Here is an 18,193-nt window from a genome sequence, read left to right on the forward strand (position 1 = left end):
TCCACCATCCACTCTCCTGCGTGATCATTTTGAGCTCTCTCTCTCTCTCTCTAGATTTCCTTATTTTCTCACCTACTCGACAAGTAGGAAAAGAAGAAGATATGAGACCGAAGATAGTGCTGTTTGGAGACTCAATCACAGAAGAGTCGTTCTCGAAGGGAGGATGGGGAGCATCCCTCGCCAATCATTTCTCTCGCACTGTACGTACGATCTCCAATTCACTGAAACAGTACCCTTTAATTTCACCACACTGTGATCATCTCCCCTTATTCTTCATCTTGGTGCTTCTATATTTGATTCATTATAATTGCTTGTTTGTTGGGATATATATATGAAACAGGCAGACGTGGTGTTGAGAGGGTACAGCGGCTACAACACCAGGTGGGCACTCCCAGTGGTGGACCGAGTCCTCGCTTCCGTGGGTGATCCTCAGCCCGTGGCCCTCACCATCTTCTTCGGTGCGAACGATGCCGCGCTCTCCGACCGGTCCAGTTGCTTCCAACACGTACCCATCGAAGAATATAAACAAAATCTCATCACCCTCATCTCTCGCATCAAGGTGAGCCCTTGCAATTCTTAACTGTTCTAAGGGAATGTCTCTCATTATTTGCAACAGTTGATTGAATTATATAAGGACCATTTGGTATAATATGTATGGGTTAGGAGAGATGGGGGTCTACTTTGATAGTGTTGATGACTCCACCACCCATTGATGAAGATGCCAGACTGAGGTTTTAATCATCTCCTCTAGCTCTAATGATGATTACCCTTTATTTTTTGTATTCTTTTTTTAGTGTTCTTTGTTTATTTTATTGTGTTTGTGTTGTTGGTAAGGGACCCATATGGGGGGAGTGAAACTGGGATGCCTGAGAGGACCAACCAGAGCGCTGGCTTATACGCAGAGTCGTGCATCTCTGCTGGCAGGGATTCGGGTGTCCCCGTTGTGGAACTGTGGTCGAAGATGCAGACGGCCCCTGGATGGGAGAAGGAATGCCTTAGGTAAGTAAACACAGACGAGTTGGCTAAAGTTAATTTCCAGTCACTTTCCTGTTGCTTTCTGGCTTCTTGGTGCGCTTGAAATATCATGGTTAGGTTAAGTGTCATATCTGGTGCAATAGTTATGACATATATGAGTACATTACATTATATATACGCGTCATCACAACCCCAGAGACGTGTACGTCACCGACTACTTTTTTTTTTTTTACCATGACTTGGACTGTGATTGGAGAAAACATTTCCTTTTTGTGATGATTCAAAGTTTGATTCACCAGGCCACCTGCTACCAACAGTTCTCCACATGGGGACGAGATGGACGTTTTACAGAACTGACTGCCTTGGCGTATGTTAGGAGAACATCTCCATCATCAAAACATTATATATTCAGCGGTCTTAAACAATGTATATCCAGGCTCATCAAAACATCATTTAAGGGTCTTAAACAATGTCGTAGATCCAGGCTTGTTAGTGTTTTTTTTTTATCATAGAGGCATTTATCTAATTCAATTGGAAGCTGTTGTGCAAGGGGAATAGTGGGTCCGGTAGAGAATGGTACAACGTAGAAGGCTGTGCAAGTGTCGGAACTTCGTTTTTTCCTTACTTCAGCAATCTACCTGAGGTTCCTGGACAAGAACAGGAGAGAGAGAGAGAGAGAGAGAGAGAGAGAGAGAGAGAGAGAGAGAGAGAGAGAGAGAGAGAGAGAGAGAGAGAGAGATCCATGGTTTTCTTGTGTGACATGATGACCATAAGCCAAAAAAAGAAACCCATGTTGCAGTGCCAACTCTGGTGATTCGTCAATGGTTTCTCTTTCTAACAATCTTTTACCACCCCGTTTTGTTTCACCTCTTTTCTGTTTTTCTATTTTCGTTTCTTTCATTCCTCTAAAACAAAGACTTCTTTCTTCCATGTGGGTGCATTAATCTCCCTCTCTCTGTCCATGCATGGGATGCTTTTGGAGTCGTCCATCTTGAAAATGACGTTCAATTATCTTTTTTTTTTAGAAAAAAAAGGAAAATGTCGTTCCAGATGGAGGGGGAAGTAGTTGGGAGAGAAGAGTGCCAACTCAGGCTCAATCACAGCCTTCTCATGCATTTTACAACTTGGAGCTTGGTTGTTTGTGCGCACAGACTGACTGGATATTGACAACCTCTCTGTTTCATTTTTGTCGTTTCACTCACTTTATAGTTATTTGTACTAATTGTGATCACCACGAAATTAATAAATATCTTTCGCCAGCTTGTAAATCACACCAACAACGTCAGATTTAGGGCTGGTAAACTAAACGAACAGCTCGTGACTAGGCTCGTCACAATCTCGTTGGTGATCGGTTTGTATATAGCTGGCCAGCCGAATCACGAGCAGCTGGTTTAGCTTAAACAAGTCAAGCCTGAACACGAGCCAAAATAATGCATAAAATATATATATAAAGAGAAGGATGAATGAACAATATATACAGAAAATATTAAATATTAAGTGTAATATGTAAAACACATATTTTAAGTATTATATATATATATTGTATGTATAAATAACATATAATGTTTTTACACAAGCCAGCTCGTGCTCAGAGACAAGCCGAGATCAAGCTCGACTGGCTAAAAAATGAACACAACCCAAACCACAAGCTAAACCTAGTCAGATTTCATGAACAAAACCTATAAAAATGAAAATCCTACTAGCTGGCTTTGTGTTTTTGAGTCTCAAAACTGATAAAAGGCCAATTATGATGAAATTACTGCATGTACATCATATTTGTATGGTCAAAATAAAAAAATAAAAACTATCTTACAGGTCATATATATATATATATATATATGATTCTTCAGGAACACCTTGATTTTCAAAATTCTTGTTTTTTTCTTGATCAGACCTTACAGATATGATTTACATGCATTTTTTAAGTACAAAACAAGTTGTAGATCATGTGACTGTGATGTTTGTATAGGTTTTTTAAAGCTTAAAAAAATCAACCGTCTACAATGTACCAAAGTTTCATGATTTAAAAAGTTCTTATTTTATGTCCAAAAAATGTGATCCAAGATGTGATTCCTATCAAATAAACTATCTTGGATACATCAATGAAGGCCTTGTTCAGAAGATGCAACCTACATCTATAATTTCCGCTAGGTAGATGTAGGTGATTTCGGAGCACTGAAGCATTTCTATATATATTGTTGATAGATTTAAAACCGTTAGGGAAGAGCGGACCCGAGGTTGGACGTGATTTGTTACACATGGAATCGCCAAGGACTGTTCTTTGAATCACAACCTCTTAGCTTGTAGGCGATTTCTGTAAATCCCAAAAATTAGTAACTTGATTTCAAGAATTTTGTAACTTGATTCTTGCATCATAGATCCTGGCTTCATAGAACCTCGTTTGTATTACTGAAAGGGCCGGGGTTGGAATGAAGTGTGTCCATTGGAGAAATCCCTTTAACCCCAAGGGTCACAACCCTTGAGCTAGACTACGTAATTGTATATTATTAAATATATTAAGTATCACATGTCTACATGGCCTAGCCATGGGGAGGGTGCCACCGTTGGGGTATACCTTCCGATGGTTGTCTTATGGTCATAACCTTACATCTCCCAGACCTCCCAATAGTTGTCTTATGATCATAACCTTACACCTTCCACTTAGCTATAAGGGACATCCAGTGTTACCATGCTTTCCTCTCATTTTTGGGTTTTGCATTGGTACACATTATATGTTTGTTACCAACTCTGTGGATTTTTTCATACATCATAAGACTAAATTCATAAATATTGTAGTCTTTTCTTACTCATGCCTTGAAGGCTACCATCAACTTTCATATCACATAGAGGTAAATAATCTACTGCTATCAATTTTTATTTTTATATCATGCACAAATCAAATGGTTAATTATCTATTTATGTTACATAATTCATATGTTATGGGGTTATCTATGATATTAGTTGTTACACTAATCATCATAAATGCGTCTCTCATGGATATGTAGAATTTTATACCCATCTCAAACTTGACATCCTATGCATAAAATCAATTTTTTTTCATAATATCTTGAAAATATCTTTAAGATACATGAGTTTTCATGTTAACATGCATATTAAAGATTGAGACTTATTTACATATATTATAGATTTTTTTTTATGACATGAGGTTTTTTTGCTAGCATTTCACCATCATGATCTAAGTCATAGTTATCTCATATAGATATATAAAACTTTTCAATCATCCTTTTAGATAACTTTTAGTGCAAATAATGCATCAAACTTATGTGTTTTTAATAGAGCAAACAAACTTGTACTCTTATCTATAGTACCAACACGGTGAAGTTTTATCATGTTTTTGCTCATACATCACATATCAACAACATTGTTTTATCTCATATAAGCTCATATATATATAAGTGGTCAAGTAGGGTCTCTTATGACTCTTCCATAACCTTCCAACATCCTGTGTCAATATTGCACATAGTTTGTGCTAAGTCAATATAACATACCCTGACTTACAGATAGCAGTTATATGCACATTAGTAGAAAACACTCATTACTTGCATGGATCCATGACAAATACACATACTTAATTTCAATATTGTGTGTATTCTTCTTTTATTTATCATATATTCTAATCAAGCTTATCACTTCCTGATAATTGGATCGATAAATATCCAAATCCAAATCATCATGAATTGGACTATCCAATTTATATTATACACCATTCATTACTCTTATGATATTTAATTAACTTTTCAATCCATTTAAGGAGCTCAATTCATGCTGATTATTTATCATTATTTTTAAACAAATATTCACATAAAAAAGAAAAACTAAATTATACTCTTATTTTTTTCATGCATATTAATTTATCAATGCAAAGCATCGCATGTCAAACATGTATTATTTCTTAAGACAAAACACAAGTTCTCTAATCAAAATCAATTTGATATGAATTAGATGTAAAACTTATGAGAGATCCTTTTTCTATCCCACCATGTTGATTATGTCATAGGCTCTAAACTAATTTTTAAGACTCTTGACATATCATTATGAATATATGTATATTTAGATCCATATATAGATTTTAAAGCAAGTTCATCATATTCAATTCATATCCAAATCTGACTTGAAATATTTTCATCAATCCAAACAAGATAAACATCAAGTTTATTTCAAAACAATCATATATCATACAGAATTTGACTATTGTCTAAATTTATATGATTGCCATCTAAATCAAATGAATATAATATCATATCTAGACATGACGTATATCTACTTTGTTATGCATTCGATCATGGGTCATGTATGATTTGAATATAGTTCAAATCTATGTTATTAGCATACCAAATCTAATGGATTCATATGAGTTATAAAATTCACTTGAGATGTTATCATCAAGTTAAAATTTGATCGTCATGTAAGGCTAGATAGCTCATGTAAAAACCATGAGTTATATAGGATTTGACTATTGTCCAAATTTATTATATATGTAGATTAAGAAATATACAACACTTAACTATTTAAACCCATTACATAATTTTGTAACAAATCATAGACCATTCATAAAACATAACCCTCAAGATAATTTTTGAATCCCATTATACTATTATAAATTTTATATATCCACATAAACTTGAGATATCATCATCAAGACATTCAAAATAGGTTTGATACAAGCACAAAGTTAAGCAACTCTATGAATCTGAATTGATTATATATCAAGTTTATTTATATGCTTAATTATTAGTCAATATGATTCGATCATAATACAAATCATAATTTACACATACTTAGGCTCAAAACTTATCCAGTTTTACCTTATCTAGATCTACCATAAAACTCTGGATTAAATTGAATTCATGTATTAATAAGATATAAATATAAAATATCAATAAAGTACATTCAATAAAACATAAAGCAATCATCAATCTCATACTATTAATATGGATCCATATCCAATTGAATACTCCTTTGATCCAAAAAAAAATTGGATCAAAGTTATCCAAAACATATAAAAAACAAAACATTTCATAATTCAATTATGTTTATTCGAATCCATCTAAAATCTTGGATCCTAAAAGTATATTGCATGACTTTGAACCAAATTTTCAGTTTTCAATTCACATTAACAAACACATTAGATTTAACCCATTTAATCAAGATTAATTATCAATGACTTGAGTCAACTGGTATAATCAAGATTAATTATCATTTATTTGAACCAATCAATATGTATGGTTAAGAGGGATTAACTTATACTTTGGTCCATCTAGTTTAAGCCAAGACAATCTAATCTTTATGGACTGAAATATATCTGGTCCAACTTGACCAAACTAGTTTAACTGGATTAAACTGCCTCAACTAAGTTTATTCAAATCCAATATGATTTGATTGTATCTAATCTAGTTCATGCAACCTCGAGCAATCCATTAAGGTCAATCTAGATTGAATCATCAGAACAAGTTTAAGTAAACTTGCCATGATTCTAATCCAATTACAAAAGCATAATCGAGCCTCATTCAAACCGATTTTTTATACAATCCATCAGGTTTGAACACAAATGCTGAACCCAAACTGATTTAGTATGAGTTGCATGACTCGAATAAGTCCAATCAGATCTTCTAAGACTATAGACATCGGCATGTTCAAAATTGAGTCATCAATCCTCCCAGTTTCACATGACTTGAATTAAATAGATATAATATAATTCATTATAATTAGTTCAATTCAGATACTAATATAATCCAATAGATCTTATTATATCCAATTTTAGATCAATATATGCATTCCAATTCAAAACGCATGATTTTATCCAAAATGACTGAATCAATCAAATCCCTATAAAGTGATCTAATTTTAATGAATGATTACCTAAGTTGTCCATAGAACCAACTTAATTGCATATCTCTTGTATCAACATAACATTTCATTAATCCATTCATCTTCTTTTATGTTAGGACACTTGAGCATATGAAAGTTTCTTTGTAATAACATTGCAAATCTTGTATCTTATGATTCATTCTCACAATTATTCATTAAGATACCTAAATATTTTCATTTATCATATCATGATATAAAAGAAACTTTCAGCCTGTAAATATCTAACTGACTCATGTTGTATCAAATACTACATAATATGAATTATAATAGAATGGTTTAGAGTCTAGTTAATTACATATGTGAATCCAAAAATGATTAGATCCGTACCCATAACCAATTTATTTCAGTTAGATATGATAGTTCTAGATTATTTTATTTGTAAAAAATATGTTCTGAATAAAACATAATCATAAAAAGAGGACAATTTTGTCATTTTTCTTAGTTAAATAGAAAATATCAAACCCTTGATATCAGAAAGAGAGAAGCCTTTCTATGCAAGAAATACATAACATAAACCTCCTTATGCGAATATTAGTAGTTTTCTGAGCTAACCAAAAAGTTTCAAACCTCTTTTTATAAATTTCAAAAAAAAATACTGCTGTATTGAAAAAACAGTGAATAACCTGAATCCTCGCACATTAATTTACATGGTCCTCTAAATGAGAATAATAATAAATAATGGACTAAAAATAAAATTTATCTTAAAAAAAAACGAGAAGGGTCTCTTGACCCTTCCACTTCTCTGAAAACCTAAGAGGGTTAAACCCTAACCCCCTTCTCAAAGCCCCCGTCAATGCCTTTTTGGATTCCGGCTACCATACGCCAGTGGTGTTCGCCCCAGTCGACTGGCGATGAGGTCTGATCACTATGAGCATCGATTCATGCCTTAGTGGGTGTTGTTCGAGTTGATTTCTTCTTCACGGCTCGATCTGGGTTTTTTCGAGGACGAGAAGGGTGATCTCCGGCGATTCAAGCTAGACCTTCTGTTGGCTGTTGCCACCGGACTTCCTGTCCATCGAGATGACCCAAAAAATATGGCGAGAAGGGTCTGTCGTTGTTCCCTTCACAAAAGAGGGGTTTTCCTCTTTCGGGTTTGTTCTTTGATTTGCAAGGGGATTTTGGTGGCTTTCACTACATAAAAACAGTAAACAAGAACGTTTGCACTCCGACCAAACACATGGCCGCCTCCGGCAACCACTAACTCTTTTTTTTATGTGTCGCCCCCTTCTCTGTTCTTTTATTATTATTATTATATGTAGGGAACACAGTTGTCGGGCTTCCTCTGTTCACCGAGATTTCAATGACCATCACTTGCGGGTGCCTACCACCGAAAATCCAACCGGGTATTCTCAACCCTTTCCCCTAAAAAAAGATTTTTTTTCTGTAATATATTTTTTTTTTCTGGAATAGCGAACCCCGGGTTGAACATGAGTTGTTACGCTACTGTTCTGTGAATCAAAACAGCTTAGCTTTGAAGTGTTTTCTGTAAATCATAGAAAACCAGAGACTTGATTTCAAGAGCTTCATTTGTATTCCTGAAAGGGGTTGGAATGGATACACATCTATTGGTGGAGAAATCCCTTCAACGCAAAGGATCACAACCCTTGAGTTAGACTACTTAACTGTGTATTATTAAATATATTAACTGGCACATCTCTACATGGCTTGGCCATTGGGAGGGTGCAACCGTTGGGGTGGCCCTCTAAACGGTTGTCTTATGGCCACAGCCTTACACTTTTTATCTAATAGAAAATATGGTTTATTGGAAAATACCAGTCAACTTATGGCTGAACACATATTTTAAGATTTTGAGAATGGAAAACGAGAGAGAGAGAGAGATGCATGTGGGCATGTTTTATTTAATATTTTTATGTATTATTATTGACTTGAATATGATGTTTTATACTATTTTTAGACTTTATTTTCATTAACTGTGAGGAAAATCTCAGGGTGCATTAGACATGATAAAACTTTCTAATATAATAAATAAACTAAGCTTCTCTCAAAAAAAAGAAAAAAACTAGGATAAACATATCTATCCTGTTGGATTTACCATTTGGCGGTTATATCTAGAGGTGTCAACAGGTTTGGTTTATCAGAACCGGACCCGAACCAAACCCTATAAGTTCCAGGTATAGTGATAAATTAGAAGACCCGATGGGTTCAGACCCGAAGGTCCGATTAATACATGGACCCGGGTATAGTTCATGAAATTTTATACCAGACCCAACCTGAGTTCCGATTAACACCTACAAATTTTTAATGTAAAAATGATTAAAAAAAATATGGTTTTACTGGGTATGGTCGGGGTTTGGGGATTGGTTCATGTAGTTCTTATCGGGCCTGGGTATGGTTTTTCTTATAGTGGACATGATTAGACCCGGGTCCAGACCCAATACCATACCCAAAAATCTGGTCCAAGTCTAGTTCCACCTGGATCCAAACCAAACCCGACCGATTGACTCCCCCTAGTTATATATATACAAGGAGTGTGTACAAAACAAACGTATATTTTATTCATTTGTAAGTGTTTTTGGAGGAATGAGAGGACATTTAATGGACGATACAAATAACATGAGGGTTGTCCTTGATATGATTCAGTGGGAGCTTAGGCAGCGCTGCAGGCTCAAATGCCTGGATTCTGACCTGAATTGGATTAATCTTCTAGGCTCTGCCTGCTGAACTCTTGATCCTTGATTTTTTTTATTTTTCGATTATTCTGCTTCTTGTTGGCATTGGGTTGGGGTGACATCTCATCCCTTAAATATATAACATCCTAATTATATGTCAATAAATTGACTGTTTCTTTCAAAAAAAAGTATTGATCAGTGGGAAGATTTCAGGGACGGCTTGCACCTTACTGCTCATGGAAACAAGGTGGTCTTCGAAGAACTGGTGGAGGCATTCAGAAAGGAAGGCTTGACCCTCGAAAGCTTGGCAGTTGATCTCCCTCTTCTGTCAGAGATCGACCCTCTTGACCCCCTCAAGTCCTTTGTCCACATCAAATGAACCCAATGGAGCAGCAGTTAAAATTCAACAACGAGCAGCAGATCTAGGGCCACATGGTCTTTTAATAAACGTATTAAAGCCGATTTTTAGGCTCTTCCTGTCATGGCTTCTTTTCATGTTTTACTTAAGATTAGGATAGACGATGTTCTGCGTGGATGCTATATACCATGAGCATTCATTATGCAAGTAAATCATATAATGGCGTTGTCAGTGACTCATGAGCAAGGTACGTGAGATGAAACTTTTTGAGTTACAATTTGGTTTGACAAAGGCGGTAATGGTTTTATATCGACAATATGTTTTGATTTTGCCCATCCAAAAATAAAAACATAGGTGCAAGTTGTCTGTCTACTGAATCTAACCACATAGATGTGTCCAACATGGTTTGTTTGCTAAGGATCAATCCTTGGATAGTGTTTTTCTGATTTATAAATATGATCTTTTGAGTTTATGAAATTTTGGCACATTGTGGTCTGTTGATTTTGGATCTCTTTAAAAACCTAATTACTATTATCAATCACATGATTCAAAACAATTTTTTTTTATAGGCAAGCTGGGGTTAGGCAGACCCCTACCAGATATCTCTTAAGCTCCCTGTGGTGGAGGGATTCAAATCTGTGCCTTCAGCTTGCAACAGAACCCCGCTTACCGCATGGGGTACCACCTCGGTGGTGATTTGGAAGTTTTTCTACTAAACAAACCATGTATATCACATATGTAACATTTGATATATATAAAAACTAAAAATATATTGAAGAAAAAAATGAGAAATTTCTACTTATTAGTTCCTTACCTTCATTAGCAGCCAATATATATTGAAATAACATGATCCAAGCACCGATTTTTGTTAACCCAAACATGTAGTCACATATGAAGGGTTAGATGTACAAAAAACTTCCTTCAATTTTTTTTTTTATATTCCTTCAAAAAAAAAACTTAAAATTTGAGGGCATTTTTTATGCAGTGTTGCTGACAGTCACCCATCTCAGCGCTGCATTTTATTTCAACACTAAAAAATTAAGTCTAAATATATATATATATATATATATATGTTTGTTTTTAGCCTGGGATTCAGTATTGTTAACTGGAATACTATCTCATTGGCTTTGGCTTTGCAGTAAGAGATGCACACACCCTAACTCACCGTACATATCTTTCAAGTCTCTCTTTCTTTCTCTCTCCAAAACTTCCCCATACTCAGAAAGCAAATGTACATCTTGGAAACTTGCAAGCTCATGTATGTTTTGTGATATAATGCTCGAAATTATTTAACATTCTTTTATCCCTATACCACGCTATGAGGATTGCATCCAATGCAGACATTACAAAGAATGATTTTGTTTGTTCCATACCGCCATGTTTTTCCCTTTTTGTTCCTGATGTATCTTCGCTTCTAAGCCTGTGACATACATTGTTACTATTTTGGCTACTTGTCCCTTGTGACACGATCGGGTACGCTGACACATAATATTCAAAATTTCATGTCCTCATGTCCCAGACCCCAACCTATGTTTGTATAGCCCCGATGGGTTGGCACAGTTGGGTCATGTTGAGACCGTCATATGATCTGTTGAGACAAGTGGCATCCCCTTCATTATTTCATCTTCATGTAACAAGTTGATGGGTCCAACTTGGTTGGCCCAAAAACAATGATAGGCATATTGATGCCGAACAAGCCTTTAGACATTTTGGGAACTAGATGGCAGTTTATATCAATTAGGGTAATTTACTGATACAATCCCACCTTTAACCGGAAATTGCATGTCAGGGTGCTATCTTCTGAAATATCTGATATCATTAATATATTTGTTAGTGAACAGATAGAACATGAAAAAAGTGAATAAGCTCTCAATCATGATTAATTTTCTAACTTTACTGTTTAGTACGGAATTGATGATATCAGCCTTCTACGCATTATTGGCATATGGTAGTATTAGAATAAAACGAAAATATGATCAATCAAGGCCCTCTGTTTTCTTTTTTTTTACACAGAAAAAACGCTCTCAGGATTAGAGACCTAGTTGCGCTGGCCACGATCACTGTCCTGACAGCATAAAACTCTGTGGGCTTACCCCTTAACCCAAGGATGTTGTCATGCTTAGGCTTGCGCAATCAGGGATTGGAGAAGAGATAAGAACAGTGGAAAAGAAAATGGGCGAATGAGAGGTCATCTCCCCCCCCAAATCCAAACTCCCTAATAGCAGTGTGGGTCCTATCTCTGGCTTCCAAACATATATAGACTAAGGCACGCCAACATCTGCATGCTTCTTTTCACGAGTGTTACCTATTACCTGCCGCATGAGATGATGATGTCATTTAATTTGATAACAAAACTTCAGCAGTAACTTTGACTCCAAAAAGGAAAGGGAAAAAATTTAGGTCAGCCATGTTTTTGGGGTAAAAGGGTGTTGGATTTAGAATCGGGGTGTGCGCACAGAGGACTCGAAGACAAGAGGATTGTGAAGTTGATTAACGGCCTGCATTAGAGGGAATCCCTGAACCTCTTCAGTTGATTTGCAGAGGCAGGAGGCTGAAGAATTTAACCTTTCCTGGGTAGTCGTTATCCAACCTAACTGTCCCATTGAATTTCTAAACATGCTGAAAATCCAATGTGTAATGGGCTTCACCATGATCCTGGTTGTGCATATCTCAATGGCCCACTAAGTGGGTCATTGGATTCCATGTGAGACCCATTTGACCACACTGGATCCATATAAGGATCCAACATCTTTCACTTGGCCATATGAGGTGAACACCCATATTTATCATAATCAGTGCATTATGTATTGCACTCATGACATTATGAGGTTTACATACGCTAGTTGAATTTTTTCTTCATTATATATTTCTATTATGAGGTTATTCATAAACTAGGTTGTTTTTCTATCATGTCATAAATTTCAAGTATTCACTATTCACTGCATATTAAGTCATGCAATCTATGAATATATCATAATGTGGGTCTCACATAGTCATGGGGTTCTTTGGCTCTTCTATGACTATACCATAAACATGCACACTAGTGGAGTACCATGAAATTAATAAATTCATGATTTGCCAAACATAGCAAATACTCTCACTTTCCATGTGCATTATCACATATTGATCATTACCTGATCATTTCAGATCAGTATATATGAATCCAAATAGTAATAAATATAACTGATTAATATCATTTAGTATTTCATGCAAAACTTTAAAACATAAAAAATATCGTTTCATGTATTCATATCAGCATACTACAGGGAGCATTATGATTATTTATCATTATTACAGATAAATATATTCACATGCATGTGCCAAATTATAATTTCGCTCCCACTTTTTCAATGCATTGCATTTAAGTAATATTTACATTAAACAATGACATCATGTGGTTTTACATACACTAGTTGGATTTCTCCTTCATGATATATCCCTATCATGAGGTTATTCGCAAACTAGGTTGTTTTTCCATCATAAAATAAGTCATAAATCTCATACCCAAATCTAACTTGGATATACACCAGATCTATATACAATGAGAGTTATCTCATTATCATTTAGATATGCTAAAATATGATAAGCCAATTATCAGGCTTTAATCAAACTACTAGTTTGAACATTTAAGTTTAAAACCATTATCAGATCCATATATATATCCAATGTTATTGGATTTGAAGAATTCTATATTCAAATCCGACTTGAGGTGTTATCTATCAAGTCCAACATAATCCATATTAAAATGGATCTTCGTACAAGTTTAAATAAAATCATGGATCTTGCAGGATTTGACTAAAATCCAAATCCATATCCAAAATCATATATTTCAAATGCCAACAGATCCATATTACATATCCATTATTCTACTTATCTAGATTTAACCATGTCAAACCGGATTCATACCAAATATATGTCATTATTAAATCCAAATATCTCGCCTGATATTATCCAGATTCAACATGGATCAAATTTAGATCCATATAGTATATGTATATCTATTTTGATTTGTCTCTAGATCAATTCTGGTTCCATATCCTATATATACTAGTATAACATTCAACCGGATTCAATCATAAATCTTGAATCAAGTCTAGATCCATATTCTATATATACTTAACTGGATTCAAAACATGAATCAAATCTAGATCCATATCCCATATCTGGGCATATCACTCAATTGGATCCAATCTGGATCAAACTAGATCCTTTCAAGTTCAATAAAATCCAATAACAATGTTTGGATCCAAAACTAATTCAACTGGATCTATACTCAATAAATTTAAACTATCTATATCTATCCAATATTGCTTTATTGGATCCAACTAGGTCTATGTTACCTTACTAGATTCAAACATCTGATCTAACATCAATCAGATTTAATTTTAAACCAAGCATAAGATCAAATGGATTAGAGTCCAATATTGACCCAAACAACAGTTCTTACACTTAAAATTGATCTATATAGAAGAAAATTGGATCAAACCATACTAGATCGAAATATTAACTTGAACCACAACATAAACATAATATTAAGCATAAGAACAATGCAATAACTCAAAGAACTTATGGATCCAAAAATTTTACCAGATCCAATCAGGTCTTTAGAAAAATATCTGTACCAACTGGATCCAAACATGTCAAGACGACGCTCTGAGAGGTATTCCGCTAACCAGAAGCACTTTTCTACAAAATAAAAAAAGTTAAAAATAGTTCTAGGTAAAATAAAAACAAACCAGAGAACAAGCCTGTTTCTGGAATTACCCAGAAAGTAGTGCCCTGTTTAAAAAACAGAAAAGCACAATAAGAAGGAAAAGGTCTGAATAGAATTGTAAAAGATTTTTTTTTTGTTTAGGACTATTAGGTCTCCTTCTTAAAAAAAAACTAGCGCCAGCTGCACTCCTTTTTCAAAAACATTTTCACCCTTTTCATAAAAGAAGAAACTCTTAGGGTTTTCCCTTTTTACGAAAGGGGAAACACGAGAGTAGATTGAATGAAGACGGGGTGACGATCGTCGCCATCACCGTCGAGAGATCCGACAACCGCCCGACAGGCTAGGGGATCTCATCCTTGTCACCTCCACCTTCGCCGAAAGATCCGGCAACCGTCAACCATGGTATCCGGCAGTCGTCCAGCTGGTGGGCCTCAGGCACTCTGTAACTACCACTCGGTGGTTTTAGCACATTTGCCCGACAGGGGGTCTCCACCACCCCTTAATCGTCGACCTCTTGACGGAAATGGGTTTTTCCTTCTACCTCAGACTTCAGCAGCCTGCTGCCGGAGACTGACAGGGATCACTTCCCACGCAACCACCATCGTCGATGAGAGAAAACAAAAAATATTTTGCACACAGAGGGGGGTTTTCCTCCTTTGATTTCAATCAGGAATTCAACCCTCTTTGAGTATGTTGTTCCAGTAAAAATCGGTTGCAAACACCGATTCACGATTCAGGATGGTTTTCCCTCTGCCTCAGATGCAGGGGTTTTCCTTCCCTTTCAGATGCTAGTGGCAGTAGCTTGGCTTCGTCCTCACAGACCTTGGCCATCGTCGGAGCTACAAAAAAAGGAAAGAAAAAAAGGAAAAATGGGGGCGATGGCCGTAGCCATCACCGTGAAGTTTGGCAACAGCCCGCCGACACAACCACCCCTGGAAAAGGGGTTTCTCCACCACCTTCTGGCCTGTCCTGGTGGAAGAACCTCCATCACACGGTTCACCGCTGCTGCCTGCTTCGCCAGCAGACAGATCAACGATCAGACGCTGATCCCCTGCCTCTGCTGCATCCTTCTCTCTAACGCCTGCATCTCCTTGAGCTCTCCAGCTGGGTGAAGAGATCAACCAAATCATTGATGTCGTCTCCTGGCTCAGCCAGAGGTGCACCGAGCCCAGCCTCTGCGGATTCGAACACGTCTATGCCTTCAACTTGATATTTATGTTCTGAAAATAGGAGCATACCTCAGATTCTTGTCGCTCGCTCGTTCAGGCCGATGCCGGCTTTGGCATCAAGATCCGGGTCCTTGACCTCTCTGACCAGAGGTTGCTGTCTTGCAGTTGCCTCCTAGAGCTTCGATCGAATCGTCGGTTCACTGGACGCGGTGGAGGCCCTGTGGCTGGCATCGGATCCTTCTCCATCTGTTGATTGGCTCATCGACAAGAGCTCTGGGGGTGCCGATCTAGGAGATGCAAGTTCCCGGTAGAGGCAGCAGTGATTCAATGCCATCCTTCTTCTTTGTAGTGTTGCCCAATTCCTTTTTCATTTTGATTTTTTTTATTGGGCGCATTGTTCCCTTTCAGCAGCCTCCCAACGATCGCTGCAACACAATCCGACGACTTGCATATCGCCATCCATTCCTCTGCTCAGGACAATACGAGCTTCAACACTGCCTCCTCCACCGTGTCTCCTGACGTGCAGTGTGGGGATTAGCGAGTGTTTCACAGGCGGTGTAGGGTTTTCTCTTTTCCTCTTTGTTTCTACCTGCTTCTTTTGCGGTTTAGTCGGGGCTCCGACCTCGGCGGTTTCTAAAGTCGGGAAGAGAGGGCAGCTCTGCTACCTCCTGACTGAGCTTTCATCGGGGAGGGCTCTCTTCCCACTACTTGGCAGAGAGCTTTGTCCTCTATAGCGTCGCTGACGATGATGACGACAACCTCTCCCCTTTTGTCGGGTTCATCGATGATCAGTACGGGATGGTTTCAAGGATGGATCACCCGTACCCAGAGGCGGTGGTGGCAAATAAGTTTATGCACATAGAGAAAACTTGGCTCTGATACTACTGTTGGAAGTGTGCACATAGAGTATGCAAATAGAGGACTCGAGGAGAAAATAAGAGGATTGTGAAGTTGATTAACGACTTGCATCAAAGGGCATCCTTGAACCTCTTCAGTTGGTTTGCAAAGGCAAGGGACGAAAAAATTTAACCTTTTATGGGTAGCCATTATTCAGCTTAACTGTTTCATTGGATTCCTAAACATGCTGAAAATCCAATGTGTAATGGGCTCCACCACGATCCTGATGGTGCATATCTCAATGACCCGCTAAGTAGGTTATTGAATTTCATGTGAAACATATTTGGCCACACTAGATCCATGCTAGGATCCAACAAAGAGATGGTAAGAAAATTAGGATAAGATTAGATTTAGGGTTGATAGGTCAAGCGTGATTCTTAATTGAGTAAAGCTTCACAACTGCAACACCAAATAGGTGGAGAAGCACAGATCCCTCAAAGCTGACATTTCTTACAGAACAGCTCCAAAAGAAGGCATGAGATAAGCTTTTTCTTTTTTTGAAAGGTAATCTGAGGTTAGGCAGACCCCTACCAGTTATACAACTATACAATTGGGTTTTGAACCTGCAACATCCCAACACAAAGTGACGTGCACTAGCTGCCCTTACCAGGCACGAGATACGCTTTGCATGCACTAAAAATATGAGAGTTTTTACCGTTCACAGCTGGACATTTTTTTTAAGGCAAGCTGGGGTTAGGCAGACCCCCACCAGTTATACAACATACCATTGGGTTTTGAACTTGCAACGTCCCACCATGTGCACTATCAGCTCCTACCAAACAAGCAGAGCCACCCCACCGCCGTTGGTATGCTCACAGCTTGACATGGACATTAACAAGGTCAGCATATTGCTCTGATCCTAACAATTCTGAAATTTCTTTCAGCTTTACCACTATCAAAGGCACCAACTTCTTAATCTCTACCAAACGCCATTGAAGTTCGTTCGAAATCGAGTGCGGTACACTGATGCCATTCATACATGAGATGAACAGCATCACAAAAAACATGGATTGAGCCATTTTTTCAGCCGTTCATTTTGCAAACTTTAGATGCTGTTAATCTAAGGCATCAACAGCTCTGAAAAAAAAACGTGGAAACCATCTAGAAAACAGAGTCCATCCATGGTATTTGGGATGCCGCTCATCACATGGATGAACGGGTATCAGAGTTAATCAGAGCTCACTCTGATTTGATACGCACTCTTCGAACTCTATCGTGAAGACAATAAAGTACATACAAGCTGACGTAATGTAGCACGAGATTGACCATAAGGGTGAAACTGGATCAGGTTTGATTGAACCTCTAATCTCTGAAATTTGTATAAGAATCCAATCGTATTGCCTGACCCAGACCTAGTTTTAGATCAATATTTTAAGCAAACCAAATCTAATCCATTATCTCAACTATCTCTTACTAGATTGGACATAACCATCCAAAAGCTGAAGTCCAATATTTTAAAGCAAAATCTGACCCCCTGATTGAAAGAAGCAAGCATCAGAAAGTCACTAGTAAATCAAACACGAGAGAGAGAGAGAGAGAGAGAGAGGTACAACAGAGGTAC

The 18,193-nt window shown here is 37.1% G+C and overlaps 1 protein-coding gene across 1 annotated transcript; it reads left to right on the forward strand.

Moving 5' to 3' along the window:
• The first annotated feature begins 101 nt into the window (after positions 1 to 101).
• Positions 102 to 9,879, forward strand: LOC149814509 (GDSL esterase/lipase At5g45920-like). Its single transcript, XM_089990323.1, has 5 exons — positions 102 to 200; positions 341 to 559; positions 664 to 731; positions 835 to 999; positions 9,708 to 9,879. Exons 1-5 carry the CDS (start codon positions 102 to 104, stop codon positions 9,871 to 9,873), a joined length of 717 nt encoding a protein of 238 aa, XP_089846449.1. The 3' UTR covers positions 9,874 to 9,879.
• The last annotated feature ends 8,314 nt before the right edge of the window (positions 9,880 to 18,193 follow it).

The sequence above is a fragment of the Nuphar pumila genome, chromosome 15 (assembly GCF_984573655.1).
Source record: "Nuphar pumila chromosome 15, dmNupPumi1.hap1.1, whole genome shotgun sequence".
Classification (NCBI taxonomy): Eukaryota; Viridiplantae; Streptophyta; class Magnoliopsida; order Nymphaeales; family Nymphaeaceae; genus Nuphar; species Nuphar pumila.